The sequence below is a fragment of the Hibiscus syriacus genome, unplaced genomic scaffold (assembly GCF_006381635.1).
Source record: "Hibiscus syriacus cultivar Baekdansim isolate YM2019G1 unplaced genomic scaffold, ASM638163v2 tig00110794_pilon, whole genome shotgun sequence".
NCBI lineage: Eukaryota > Viridiplantae > Streptophyta > Magnoliopsida > Malvales > Malvaceae > Hibiscus > Hibiscus syriacus.
In genome coordinates, this window is record NW_024062865.1 from 219688 (window position 1) to 234241 (window position 14554).

Genomic DNA, 14554 nt, shown 5'->3' on the forward strand with positions numbered 1-14554 from the left:
TTCCCCACGTTGAAATTTCATGGAATAAATACCAGCATGCTTATTCGGTACTTGGATCCCGCAAAGGCACCTAATCACATGATTGAAATGCTTAAATGCACTGAGCAATAGCACGAGTCGATACCGAGAATTCGTATATGAACAAACTATATTGCTGAAGCTTGTTATTATTTGCACATGCAGACTCCATGGGAATAGAATAGAGAGTTGACATTTAACCTGCAGATTCAAGTATTTTCTGTAGTACAAGTTCTTATACTGAACTTTAGTTGTAGGATTATACTTTTATGTTGGCTTAGTAAATTCTACGTTTCGTCTTCTACAATAGAAGAAAATAAAGAGTGATATTCCAAGGTCCCACCATGAGAAATCGTTTGCTTTCTTTTGAGACAATTGGTAAAGAAAAAGAGTCGGTGTTTCCGACAGGAAAGAGACTGAGAGTACCCTCTAGTGTTGTTAGAAAATGAGGTCAAACAAAATAAAAGAAGAACCAGCCGTGGAAATGTGTTCTTAAGTAATGTCCGCAAGCAAAGTCAGAGGGAAGAAACAGACAGCAACGGTATCAAATTTCTCCTGCAATTGCAAGAATCTTTCTTAAGAGCTACCTGTGGGACAAAAATATTCGTTGAAGAAGTTTTTTTTTTTTGGTTAAGAATATATATGTTAAGTGCAGGAATTAATATGCCAGCCAGCTCATTCATACAAAAGCAGCGGTTGCAGTGATCCTGGGACAACAAAAGAGAGTCGTCATTGAAAACAGTGGGCTATACTTGTTGGACAAATGCGCTAGAAAACAATTAGGGTAAACTACACCATTAGTCATTTAACTTTAGTATGTATATCGATTTTAGCATTGAACTTCAAAATGCTTCAATTTTAGCATTGAACTTTAGTGTGTGTTTCAATTAGCGTATTGGACCATAAAGCCATTAACAATCAGATGACGTGATAATTTAATGTTGATGTAGAAGCTGGCTTGTGTTGTTGTAGAAGTTATTTTTTTTATTTCACCTCATCATATTCTTCTTCAAAATTAGATTTTTCCACGTATTTTTAGTTGCCTCTGAAAGTTGTCATTCTTCAGTGTCTTTTGTGATCATCCTAGACACTTGAACTCATCTTATTGCCCTTTATCATTTTATCAATTTATTTTTTTTCTTCAAAATCTCTTTAAAACTCGCAAAATAAAAAATAAAAATTCTTCATTTTGGGAGCTTATGGCTTTCTCAAATTTGAAGTATTTGTTCAAAACTTCAAATCGCGAGAAACATTCATTTGAGAGTAAGAATATCATACATAGAAACTAGTCTCATTAAATGGTCGTCGGATGAGATCAGTGTATTAAAATGTTAAAGCTTTAGATGAATTTTTATCGATTTTGAGTGAGTTTCATGAAAACTAATTTGAAGAGAAGAAAAAAATAGTGAAATACGAACATTTTGGTATCATTATTATTACGAATGATGATTGATGACCAGTGACGATTGTCTAACAGTGAAAATTTAAGGAATTGACGATTATCTATAGAAAAATAGGGAAGAAACGACCATATCATCACGTACTTAATGGTTTAACGACCCAATACCTCAATTGAATCACAAATTAAAGTTCAATGTTAAAATTGAAACGTTTTGAATATCAGTTCTAAAATCAATGCATAATCTTAAATTTAGTGACTAATGGTGTAGTTTACCCAAATAAAACTAAGTGCAATAACAAAGGAGTAAACTAAAATATAATAAAAATAAACTTCCATGAATTCCACGACCCCTATTCAAGAATATTTTCCATTTGTGCAAGGAATGGAATTAAAATTGCCTTGTTGGGTGAGAACGGTCCAATCCAATAGGATTCCAGACTTGAAAGCCTATGGTTAATGTTTCATACAAAATGATCTGTAAAATTACTGCAAACAAATTCCTTTTGCACGTTGTTAAACATGAGATTAAAGGGGTAAATAGCAACCATACAATATAAGGCATCGGCAGAGGATTCTGCTGAAAATGCAGTTTTATGAATTCAATGACAAAGGACGATCTTGTAAATTACTCAATTTGATACCTACCGTAAGATGATAACTTTTGTCAGGCTGTCAGCTGTTATGTGTACAGTTTTGGATGCCTTGGAGTTTTATCTCGTGGGATCCTTTACTTTTTTGTCATTTTATTCTTCAACCTAGATCGCTATATAACAACATTTCTGGTACTCTTTTATGTGTATCCATTCGTTCGACATTTCTAGTTCGTAGCATTCGATATCTTTTTTCAGACTGTCAATTATGTCGAACCAACAGGCCCCAACTCGTCCATGGTTTCGTTTAGCGTCCATTTCAAGGCCAACACCTCAAGCACCTACTCCAACACCTGAACCAGCTCCAGCAATGCCACGATCGACCACGATTCGACCTGCATTTCGACCTACGGGAGGTGCTTCCTCCGTTCCGACATCACCTGTGTCTGTTGGTAGAGGATCTCAGCCGTCTTCTCCTGCCAAAAGTCCTACGACTGAAGTTAGTTCTACAACTGCTTCGGTGCCCAATTCCGCGGTGAAAGCGGCTCCAACTGCAGCGAGGTCACCTGTTTCTCCACCGAAACCGGCGAAAACTTCGTCATTGCCTTCTTCTCCAGCCAAGCCAATGGCAACTACTGCCTCTGTTCCCTCTTCTCCAGCCAAGCAAGTGGCGACAACTACATTCTCGGTTCCAACTTCACCAGCCAAGACAGCCCCAACTACAACATCGGTGACTAACTTTACGACCACTACGAATCGTGTGGCTAGCCCTCAAGCATCGACAGTCAAACCTGCCATGCAATCTCCAATTCAATCATCAAAGATCAAACCACCAACTGCTCCACCACCTTCTCCTTTGACTCTCCCACCTCCCCAGGTGAGAGCTCAAGCTGATCTCGAACCCAAGATCCCTGTCGAGGCAGAGAAAAAGACTGTGCTCGTTCAAGAGATGATCGACAAGCCCAAGGGGCTTTTCGGTGCCCCTCAAAAGGATACCGATGACACTCGCTACCCTAGCATTCATGGACAGAGGGAACCGTCCAAGCATGGGGAAATGAAGGAGAAAGGCAATGGCAAGAAGTTGTCTTCGGATTCGGAGGATTCTGGTATGAGGGTCATAACAATCGCTGGTGAGAATAAAGGTGCTTTCATGGAGCTAATCAAATCACCCCACAGAAATGGTTTCCAGGGAAGTCCTCACCGCCTCCAGAAGCCGGTGACCGGCAGCAGTGACGGAAGCGTGTACCATAGCTACAGCAGCAGCGGCGAGGAAGGCGATCTCAAGATGGAGGGCAAGAGCAACGGATCGAACACTGCGCCAATGAATGCGTTCATGAACAGCAATGTGCAAGGCGTTAACAACTCGATCGTCTATAATTCTTCATGCACTCACCATGACCCCGGTGTGAACCTTTCTCTCCACATAAAACCAAATGCCGGCGGACTCCATTTCAAGGAACGCACCAACGGCTACAACAGCTAAAGAAAAAACAAAGCATCAAGTGGATTTTAATTATCTTGGTTTGTTTTAATTAAATTTAGTTATAGGATACTTGTTTTTGAGAATAAACAATAATATGCTAATTGGCTCATGAATTCGGATTCTTCAATACCATTCGTGGTGCCTAATTGAAGACGTTCCATGTTCAGGCCTTTTAGTATGGAGAACTATGAGAGGATAGTATGCTAAATTCCGACTGCAATAAAAATGAAGCATCATACCATTGTGTTTGCAACTCACCAATTGGGGCCTCATATATCCTTCAATTTTAGTCAAACATTGAACCTTAACCATTGAATTTAAGAATCTTAACATTTTCAATAACTTTACTTGTTACCCCTCCGGAAACTACCAGCTCTTCGTTCGTGAGAGGAGACCCTTAAAAATCTATATGGTCACCCGGGCCTCATAGGAACCTTTTTCCTCCAACACTAGTCTTCAAGATGACTACAGTACATGGATAAAATCACTAACAGACCCACATGACATTCTAGAACAAAAATCTAAGGTTTGACTATCAAATCTATCTAATCCGTCTACAATTAGTCACCATCAAGGCCGGTTCTGACTTTTTCTTGGCCCGGGGCAAAATTAAAAAAATGGGCCCTAATTTAAAAGAATATTAAAAAATATGCAATACAAAATTTTAATTAATTTATTATTAAATTAAATAAATATTAATTCATTACAATATCAAAAATGTCAAAAACATATTTAACCGTATAAATACTTATAAAAAACATTGCCTTCGAGCATTTCTTGATGCAAATCATTGATGATAGTGTCAACATCAATGCTTTCCAACATATTTTTCTCAATATATAACATAGCTAGCTCATTCAATATTTTTTGTGACATTGTTGACCTCAAGTAATTCTTTAATAATTTCAATTTTGAAAACTTTTTTCTCGGATGCTACCGTTACCGGCATTGTTAATAAGATTCGATAAGCAATTGAAACATTAGGATAACAATCTCTAGCTTTAACAAACTCAAGAACTTCAAGCGTTAACATGAATACATTTGGCAAAGTCAATTGCAACACTTTCATTTCAGAAAAAAATCATCTGCATCAACATCCAACAAATTATTATGAGAAAAAATAAACTTAAAATTATTGCAACATTCTTTTACTTTATTGTCATCCAATGACTTCAACCTTGTAGAATCAATTAAAAATCCAAAATAATTTTCAAAAATCTTTAATTGCCCAAATCTATCTTTCAAAGAATCGACTGTCATATCAACAACAACAACAAAATAATTAACTTTAAAAGACTCATCTACTGATTGCATTTCTTCATCATGGTCATTCTCATCAAATTGTCTTTTTCTAAAAATATGACGCTTAGTCAGAAAAATTGGCTCTATGTTCATATCTAATACAAGACTTTTACAATATCTATACTAACTTCGAACCCTTATTTCTATAGTTTTCAAAATATGACATTACACCTTCCAACTCCTTTATGGTAGTATCAATGCACATTGATTTAGATTGTAATTTCTTACTTACCGTGTTGATAGCAAATAAAATATCATACCAGATAACCATTCCAAGTAAGAATTCAAAACTTTGAAGGGCACTAGCTAAACTTTCTGCTTCACTTTTTGCTTTTGCATCATTACCACAATATTCATATAATTGTAACAAACCTAACCTTATTTTAGGAGCATGTCATTTAATAGCTTTGACACTTTTAATTCGACTTTCCCATTGAGTATCAGATAAAGATTTTACAGTTTCCGGAACATTATCACATAAAATTTTCCACCTTTTGGTAGAACTTGCGAACAATGAATGTATACGTTGCACCTGTAAATGGGAAGATCCTCGATCGAAGTATTTATATGCCAAATTCGCAACACCGTAATGATTGAACTTAGAAGGAAGATGAAGTCTATGCATATCCACGTTTGACATTTCATATCCAAAATTTATGAAACAAAAAAAAAGAATAAGTTTATCTATAATTTAGAAAAATATAAAAAGAAAAAAGAAAAAGAATTTGGAAACACGAACTTACTTAGGATTTTAAAAATATCTTCAATGACCACAATTGATGATAAGTAATTGTGATTTTGTGTTTGTGAATTGTGAGAAATATGAGAAATTAAAAATTGAGAACAATAAGAAATAAATAAATTTTACTTCAATGTTCTCCTATCATTTATATGAAATAAAAAGTAATCGTTATAAACATTATGGTTAATTTAGTTTTTAGCGATATGATGAGAACAATAAGTCAATAAGAAATAAGTTTATGGGTCTTACTTCTAATTTAGTTTATTAATATTTATGAGCTCTGCTTTTAATTTAGTATATTAATATAGTTTTTAACATTATGATGAGAATAATAAATTAATAAAAAATAAGTTCATGGGTCCTCTTGCATTAATATAAAAAATAGTATATTAATATTTATGAGTCCTATTTTTAATTTAATCTATTAAAATATGATAAATTAATATAAATTAAAATTATGGCCCTGGGCAGGTGCCCCTCTTGCCCCTGCCCAGAGCCGGCCCTGGTCACCATTACTCTATGGTTGACATCACCGGACTAAGATCACTATAAGTCTAAAGATATCACCAAAACTAATAAAGGGACCGGACATTTCGCAACCCATAGACCATATCTCCTTCATGTTCTTTAATGTGACCGACTCTCTCTCACAAAAAATGTAGATCACGACTCTATACTTAAATTAAAAGTAATTAATTACTAATGACCGACGAGATAAACTAATTTCCATCAACATTACTATTTCATATTTAATTGGCTCAAACATACGTTATTAAAACCAAGTTCCTTCACGATGTGGGAATTTTCTTCTCATGCAAAACGGTACATTAAAGACGATGAGTGACAGAGACATTTCAGCTTTCTTTTATACTTAACTATTATCTTTAGAGGACCATCCACAACACTCGCTCCAAAAGAAAGATGGGTAACAATTGTCATTTCACCAACATGAATAAGTTCCATGAATGCTTTTCAACTGAAGGGCTTCTTATTTTGTACGCCTTTGATTCCCCCATCTTCCGATTGGATGAAACAGATTGTGCGTGCATTCGAATATTTCGAGCCTCTAAGTAAATTATTAAGATAAAACCACGGAGGTCACTTTATAGATTTACGAATAAGAGTCTTGAATATATGGCCCAAGGTGACTTCTTACCAGTGGTGGATCTAATAGTATTGGATTGGATGCTTATTTGGGCTTTCATTTTTATAAATTAGAAAGATCAAACTTGATAAACTAAAATAAAAAGACTAAAATTCTCAAATTTCACCTAACCAATTAATTATTTTAGTCCACTATATAAAAGGGGTTCTATAAATTATAAGTGCACACAAAACATGATTTGGGTAGGACAACACATGCAAGTGTGTGCTAAAAAAGTTCATTGTTATATATTAAATATTAGGGAAACTGGATTATTAACGAATCAACAATAATTGCTGGCCTATGATTAATCATCAAGGGACGGTATCATGTTGATTTCAAGGTTCAAATCATGGGAAGGAAAGACTAATTATACATTGGAACCCCTGGGAAAATGGAGGATGATTTTGTTTGCTCTTAACGCATATTCTCTGTATGTTTTTATAGCACAATTTCTTTCTTTCTTTTCGAAGTTAAATTTCACGTCAATTTTTCAGTTGACGTTTATTTGATTATCTTGTTGGTCTTTCCCCTACTTTGGACTATCAATTTGGTTCTCTTTCATTGTTAACCGTTCATAATCATCAAAGATACGTCACTATTGAGTCGATTACATGTACTTTTATATTAGTCTTGATGGAGCTTTCCAGAAAGAGTTAATATGACACAAGAATTTCATCGTTGACAGTGATGATTGTTTGTACGTATAATTTTTTGGATAGTTTCGAACACTTTCCTTATATGGTTTAAATTTATTCTTTAATGAAATCTGTGCACTTTAATGATTTTAGAGGAAATATCTGATGTTAATCCTACAAAACTTTAGTTTTATAATTATTTTTGGTAATTTTATTATATTTCTTCTTCATTCAACAAAACCAACTATTATTATTAGTTAAAAAAAATCATCAAGGAGCAACCAACTGGAAAAAATCAAAGAGATGAAGCCAATAGTATATATGTGGTCTCCCACCGTTTTGATTTTATTAAAAATAATGGCTAGTGGTATAGCCTGACTGCGGGAGTATCCCATGGTGGAATTGATATGGGTAATGGTGCCTCAGAATAAAACACCCAAAAGAATGTGCAATTGGTGTTGGAATATGTAAAGTGGATCCCTACTGAATTCCTTAAGGAAAAAAATAAGCCAATGGAATGAAGAATTGATCCACCAGATTTGGCCTAATTGTACCAATGTTTAAAGTGGGAGTTGGAGTGCATGTGCGTTAGATATGTTAATAATTGACAGTACAAGCTCTCCGGAATTTCCGGTCCTCCTTCATCCTTCAACATGTATTCTCCACCTATAATAATAAAGCAAACGATTCTTCAACAGGATTTTGCCATTTCATCTCTCCAATAATGACAAGTATTCACAGCTAGATAAATTGGGCTAACATTTATCTCCCCGAAATGAACTTCAATGTGTGTAAACTCGATGCTGCTCGGTACTTCTGCAAGAATCAATAATAGAACTAGAATTAATATTAAGAGAATTAAATTATACAATTTTAAAAATTCAAAAATTATATTTAAGGGTGTAAATGAGTAGAACGTTCGATAAAATTATTCGTGAGTTGTTCGTATAACGTTTGTTTATTAAGCTAAATAAATGAGTATGAATAATATTTTTATGTTCATTTAATGAACTAATGAACACGAACAAATGTATCTTCGTTTATGTTTACGAACAAACTGTAGAAAGTAAAAAATAATAATAATAAATGGGTGCACCGAAAGGTGCAATTAAGGCACTGAAAATTAGGTGCATAATTTTTTATTTTTTTATATGGTCAAATTACAAACTCTAGTCACTAAATTTTAGGGTATTTACAAGATTAAGTCCTTAAGATTTAGCTATAAATACCCTATCTCATTTAGCTTCAAAACCATCCTAAAGCATTCTAACTTTCTTCCAATACTAGAGATAATTTAGAGAGCTTTTTAGAGTTGTTTTCTCCTTTTTATCAAGAGAGAATTATCATTGTTTTCTCCTTGGTAGATCGAGAGAAGTTGTAATTATTATTTTCTCATAGTGAAATTCTTCTACCGTTGCCCGTGGTTTTTACCCTATATTATTTCGGGTTTTTCACATAAATTTTGTCTTTTTTATCTTCAATTTTATTTTCTCAAATTATCAGTTGTATTTTTGCTCTATCTGATAGCCGTCTTTCGCAACAATTGGTATCAGAGCCATATTTAAGTGTGTAATATCTGCTTATTGTCTTTGTGGTTACCACCAAAAGGTGGATCCTCCAACATAAGAAAGTAAGAAGGTATTACTCATTCTTTGAAGGTTCCAGAGAACTATTCACGATAGTGAAATAGTGAGAGCTATCCGTAAAAAAAACTATGGCAACGAAATTTGATATTGAAAAATTCAATGGGAGAAATTTCTCATTGTGGAAATTGAAGATGAAGGCTATCCTGAGGAAAGACGGTTGTCTAGCAGCTATCAGTGAAAGGCCGGTGGATTTCATAGATGACAACAAATGGAACGAGATGGACGGGAATGCTATGGCAAACTTTCATCTAGCATTAGCAGATGAAGTATTGTCAAGCATCGAGGAGAAGAATACAGCTAAGGAGATATGAGATCATCTCACCAAATTGTACGAGGCCACATCGTTGCACAATAAAATTTTCTTTAAGAGGAAATTGTATACTCTCTGGATGTCAGAATCTACTTCAGTGACGGAGCACTTACACACACTGAACACGTTATTTTCTCAGCTTACATCCTTAAGATGTACAATAGGAGAACAATAACGTGTTGAACTTCTACTTCAAAGTCTACCGGATTCGTATGATCAACTCATCATCAACTTGACAAACAGTAATGTCACCAGTCTAGTCTTCGATGACGTTGCAGCTGCTGTTCTACAAGAAGAAAATCGGCGTAAGAACAAGGAAGACAGACAAGTAAATCTGCAACAAGCAGAAGTGTTGACAACGATAAGAGGGAGATCAACGGAACGTGGCCAAAGTAGCAGTCACAAACATGGTAGATCGAAGTCGAGAAGCAAGAAGAATTTAAAGTGCTACAACTGTGGAAAGAATGGTCACTTGAAGAAGGATTGTTGGAGTCTAAATAAAAACTCCAATCCACAAGGCAATACTGCAAACACTTCAGATGATGGAGATGCTCTATGTATTGAAGCGTCAACCACCGTGGAAGGTAGAAAGAGATATGCATACATATGGCTCATTGATTCGGGAGTAACATATCACATGACCTCAAGAAGAGAATGGTTTCATCATTATGAACATGTCTCAGGAGGATCTGTGTATAGTTGCAATGATCATGCCTTAGAGATCATTGGCGTGGGAACCATCAAATTGAAGATGTATGATGGAACAATTAAAGTTGTTCGAGATGTGCGGCACGTGAAAGGCCTGAAGAAAAATTTATTATCCTACGGATTGTTGGATAATAATGCAAGCAAGATTGAAACACATAAAGGAATCATGAAGGTGTTCTGTGGAGCGCTTGTGGTGTTGAAAGGCGAAAAGATAGCAGCAAACTTGTACATGCTGAAGGGAGAGACTTTGCTAAAAGCAGAAGCCTCTGTTGCCTCATGTAGTTCAGATTCTGCAATGCTATGGCATCAGAAACTTGGACACATGTCAGAACAAGGAATGAAAGTCCTTGTGGAGCAAAAACTACTTCGAGGCTTAATAAAGGTATCACTTCCTTTGTGTGAGAATTGTATAACAAGTAAGCAGCACCGGTTGAAATTCAACACATCAAATTCTAGAGGCAAAAGTGTTCTAGAATTGGTTCACTCTGACGTATGGCAAGCACCAGTTACATCCCTAGGTGGAGCAAAATATTTTGTCTCATTTATTGATGACTATTCCAGGAGATGTTGGGTGTACCCTATTAAAAAGAAGTCGGACGTATTTTCAACTTTCAAAAACTTTAAAGCGCGGGTGAAACTTGATTCTGGAAATAAGATCAAGTGTTTCAGAATAGATAATGGAAGATAATACACAAGCGAAGAATTTGATGACTTTTGCAGTAAAGAAGGCATCAAAAACCAGTTCACAGTGGCGAACAATCCTCAACAAAATGGAGTGGCAGAGCAGATGAACAAAACTTTGTTAGAAAGAACAAGAGCAATGTTGAGGGATGTAGGCCTAGAAAAATCATTTTGGGCAGAAGCAGTCAATACCACATATTATTTGGTGAATCGAGCTCCATCAACTGCAATAGAGCTAAAAACACCAATGAAGATGTGGACTGGTAAACCAGCTGATTATTCAAACCTCCATGTATTTGGAAGTATAGTGTACGTGATGTACAACTCCCAAGAAATTTTAAAGCTGGATCCAAAATCCAGGAAATGCAAATTCTTGGGGTATGTTGATGGTGTAAAAGGGTATCGCTTGTGGGATCCCACTTCCCGCAAAGTGATCATCAGCAGAGATGTTATCTTTGTAGAGGATAAATTACAAAGAAAAGAAGACGATGATAGCGCTGAAAAGTAAGAGACTACACAGATACATGTGGAAAATGAGATTGAACAAGGAGATTCTTCTGAAGCAGAACCATCACATAATGAACAAGAACTAAAGAGTTCTGAAGCTCCAACAACTCGTCAATCAAATCGTGTGAGAAGATGTCCCAATTGGCACTCATATTATGTTATAGAAGGTAATATTGCATACTGCCTTTTAACAGAGGACGGTGAGCCATCAACATATCAGGAGGCAATAAACAGCTCAGATGCTTCACTATAGATGATGGCATTGCAAGAAGAAATTGAAGCCCTTCATAAAAATAATACATGGGACTTTGTGCCACTACCACAAGGAAGGAAGCCAATTGGTAACAAATGGGTCTTCAAAATCAAGCGAAATGGTGACGATCAAGTTGAGAGGTATCGTGCAAGACTGGTGATCAAAGGATATGCTCAAAAAGAATGTATTGATTTCAATGAAATATTTTCTCATGTGGTTCGACTAACAACAATTCGAGTAGTTTTGGCAATGTATGTTACATTGAACTTACATCTAGAGCAACTAGATGTTAAAACAGCTTTTCTTCATGGAAATCTTGAAGAAGAGATTTACATGCTCTAGCCTGAAGGTTTTGAAGAAAAAGAAAAGAAGAGCTTGGTTTGCAAGTTGAACAAATCTCTGTACGGTCTAAAGCAGGCGCCGAGGTGTTGGTATAAGAGATTTGATTCCTTCATTATGTGCCTTGGATACAACAGACTTAATACATACCCTTGTGCTTATTTCAAGAGGTCTGGTGATAACGATTTTGTTATATTGTTGTTGTATGTGGATGACATGTTGGTTACAGGACCCAACAAAGATCATATTGAAGAATTGAAGGCACAACTGGCTAGGGAATTTGAAAGGAAGGACTTGGGATCAGCAAACAAGATTCTAGGGATGCAAATTCACCGAGATAGAAGTAATAGGAAGATTTGGCTTTCACAAAAGAATTACTTGAAGAAGATCTTGTCACGATTCAGCATGCAAGATTGTAAGCCAATTTCTACCCCTCTTCCTATTAACTTCAAATTATCCTCCAATATGAGTCCTAGCAGTGAATAAGAGAGGATGGAGATGTCTCGAGTACTGTATGCATCAGCAGTGGGAAGTTTAATGTTCGCTATAATATGCACAAGACCAGACATTACACAAGCAGTGGGAGTGGTTAGTCGGTACATGGCGAATCCAGGAAAAGAGCATTGGAATACAGTAAATCGGATCCTAAGATACATCAAAGGGACCTCAAATGTTGCATTATGTTACAGAGGATCAAACTTACTTATCAAACTTACTTACAGAGGAGCAAATCTACTACAGGATATGTGTTCAAAGCTGCTGGTGGAGCTGTAAGCTGGGTTTCAAAAATTGCAGTCAGTTGTGGCTACATCCACAACAGAGGCAGAATATGTAGCAGCTACACAAGCCAGTAAAGAAGCAATTTGGTTGAAGATGATATTGGAGGAGCTTGGGCACAATCAAGAGCATGTTTCTCTGTTTTGTGACAGTCAAAGCACCTTGCATCTAGCAAGGAATCCAACATTTCATTCAAGGACAAAGCACATACGAGTTCAGTACCATTTCATTCGTGAAAAGGTGGAAGAAGGGACGGTAGATATGCAGAAGATCCATACCAAAGACAACATAGCATATTTCATGATGAAAGCAATCAATGCTGATAAATTTACCTGGTGTCGATCCTCTTGTGGCCTGTCAGAGACGTAAGCAACATGATGGTACAAGGTAGAAAGAATGGTATGAAGATATGATTGTTCCAATCAAATCTTCAAATGGGAGATTATAGAAAGTAAATAATAATAATAATAAATGGGTGCACCGAAAGGTGCAATTAAGGCACCGGAAATTAGGTGCATAATTTTTTATTTTTTATATGGTCAAATTATAAACTCTAGTCACTAAATTTTAGGGTATTTACAAGATTAAGTCCTTAAAATTTAGCTATAAATACCCTATCCCATTTAGCTTTAAAACCATCCCAAAGCATTCTTGCTTTCTTCCAATACTAGAGAGAATTTAGAGAGTTTCTTGAGAGTTGTTTTCTCCTTTTTATCAAGAGAGAATTATCATTGTTTTCTCCTTGGTAGATCGAGAGAAGTTGTAATTCCTATTTTCTCATAGTGAAATTCTTCTACCGTTGCCCGTAGTTTTTACCCTATATTATTTAGGGGTTTTCCACGTAAATTTTGTGTCTCTTTTATCTTCAATTTTTATTTTCTCAAATTATCAGTTGCATTTTTGCTCTATCCGATAGTCGTCTTCCGCAACACAAACTCGTTTATAAGCTTCTTTATATGGTTTTTCTTTTCTTTTATTTTTTCATTTTAAATATTGGTAAAGGTATGCATTAAATTGAACATAGTGTGAACTTTTGAGTTCAAATTCTAAAGTCTAACAATTTAAGGACTAGTAGTGTAATTTTACTATTTTTTGGCTTGCAAATAAAAGCGTAAAAAAAGAGTGTTGGTTATCAAGGGAACTTGAACCATATAAACGAACATATTGATGAATATATAAACGAATATGTTCGTGAACATTAAACAAGCCGAACACAATCACCTTTAAAAATACACAAACAAACACAAACACAATAATAAAAATCTAAACGAATGTGAACTGAACATTAACACCTTCCAAAGTAAACAAACAAAATTAAACACAACATTATTCATTTAAACTCGATTAATTTACAACTTTAACTATATTTAAATTTAAAAATTAAAGATAATATTCAAATTGAATAAAATTAAAAAAATGACGTTTGAAAGTTATAGATAAAGAAAATAATATTAAAATAGCTTAATTTTATTTAGGGTAAATTACAAGATTAATCACTTTCGTTTTAATCTGTTACACTTTTCTTCACTAAATTCAAAATGCATAATATTTAATTACTTTTATTTTTATTTAACTAAAACTTGATCAGTTTTATTTAATTTCCTCACTGACGGCAATCTAAAATTCACTGACTAAACGTTTAAAAGTCGATAAGGTAAGTGATCACATCTTAATTAAATAAAAATGAATATTATCACATCTTAATGAAATTAAAACTAAAGTGACTGAATATTATATTTTTTGAATTCAATTAGGAAAAATATATAAAACTAAAAGAAAAGTGATTAATCTTATCGTTTATCCTTTTATTTAAAACTTTAATTTTAATTTAACTCGACTTCAAACATAATCGAAACCAATAAGATATTAGAATCCAAAAAAAAATTGTTACTCAAAAGATATAATACATGGTTATAATCAAGTCTGAAGGTGCATGGCCCCAGCCCTTTGGGACTTATTAAAAGAATCCAAAGCTTCGGCTGTGGGTGGTGAAAGAAAGGGTTAGATCATAGAT

The 14554-nt window shown here is 34.9% G+C and overlaps 1 protein-coding gene across 1 annotated transcript; it reads left to right on the top strand.

The window, feature by feature from the left end:
• The first annotated feature begins 2278 nt into the window (after positions 1-2278).
• LOC120141272 (leucine-rich repeat extensin-like protein 5) lies at positions 2279-3493 on the top strand. Its single transcript, XM_039156199.1, has one exon. It carries the CDS (start codon positions 2279-2281, stop codon positions 3491-3493), a length of 1215 nt encoding a protein of 404 aa, XP_039012130.1.
• Positions 3494-14554: the final 11061 nt, after the last annotated feature.

What these genes read in the sequence shown, in the direction of transcription:
- LOC120141272 (XM_039156199.1), top strand. Translation starts at nt 2,279, where the DNA reads ATGTCGAACCAACAGGCCCCAACTCGTCCATGGTTTCGTTTAGCGTCC.